Source organism: Penaeus monodon, chromosome 23, assembly GCF_015228065.2.
Source record: "Penaeus monodon isolate SGIC_2016 chromosome 23, NSTDA_Pmon_1, whole genome shotgun sequence".
Classification (NCBI taxonomy): Eukaryota; Metazoa; Arthropoda; class Malacostraca; order Decapoda; family Penaeidae; genus Penaeus; species Penaeus monodon.
In genome coordinates this window covers 36794824-36795439 of record NC_051408.1, presented here as the reverse complement: position 1 = coordinate 36795439, position 616 = coordinate 36794824, and the positions used below count along the sequence as shown (strand labels likewise).

Genomic DNA, 616 nt, shown 5'->3' with positions numbered 1-616 from the left:
GCAAATGGTAATTATCCAGAAGGAGGTATTTATAGCCTCATAAAATAGTCTCACACGATCCTATTCAGTAGTACGTACCATTAGGGGCGGTTTTCTTGAAGACCTTCACAGCGTTCACCATTGAAGTTAGTTGGTTTTTTTCTCCTGAGAGAAGTAGAGACAAGTTTGAATCGAGTGTAGGTTCAGCGAAGAACAACAGCGGGATGGGTGAACAAAGCGACGAACTGGGCTTATATGTTAGAGTTAATCCCGTTAGTGTTAATATGGATAGTCCATGACCCCCTCTACTCCTCTCCCCCTTTCCGTTACTCATCGTTCCATTTTGTGCGTTGAAGCTTCAGGCGAGCGTGTCAGACCTGTAAATCCACTTTTGAGGATTTACTTCGACGTTTGGACTTCTATGGTTACGTAAGTGCGTAGTCAACTCCCCAGGATTAACCTTGAAAGGCTGTGTGTTTACATTTTGAAAGCGCGTACCAACATACACGTGCATGAGGTCGTAGCCAGCTAAGAGGAGATCGAGGTGAAAAATCTTAATTTTGATGCTTATTCCTGTATATGGTCATTATTGTTTTGAAAAAAGGTATGTATGCACACTGATGAAATATTGTGAAGG

At 42.2% G+C, this 616-nt stretch overlaps 1 protein-coding gene across 1 annotated transcript in view; it reads right to left on the bottom strand.

Annotated features, from left to right (window-relative positions):
• LOC119587969 (arrestin homolog) overlaps positions 1 to 220 on the bottom strand; it is a 3095-nt gene extending 2875 nt beyond the window's left edge. Inside the window, exon 1 of the mRNA XM_037936682.1 lies at positions 79 to 220. Coding sequence (XP_037792610.1) covers positions 79 to 121 — 43 coding nt within the window. The 5' untranslated portion in view covers positions 122 to 220. The remainder of the gene's footprint in view (positions 1 to 78) is intronic.
• Between the last annotated feature and the right edge of the window lie 396 nt (positions 221 to 616).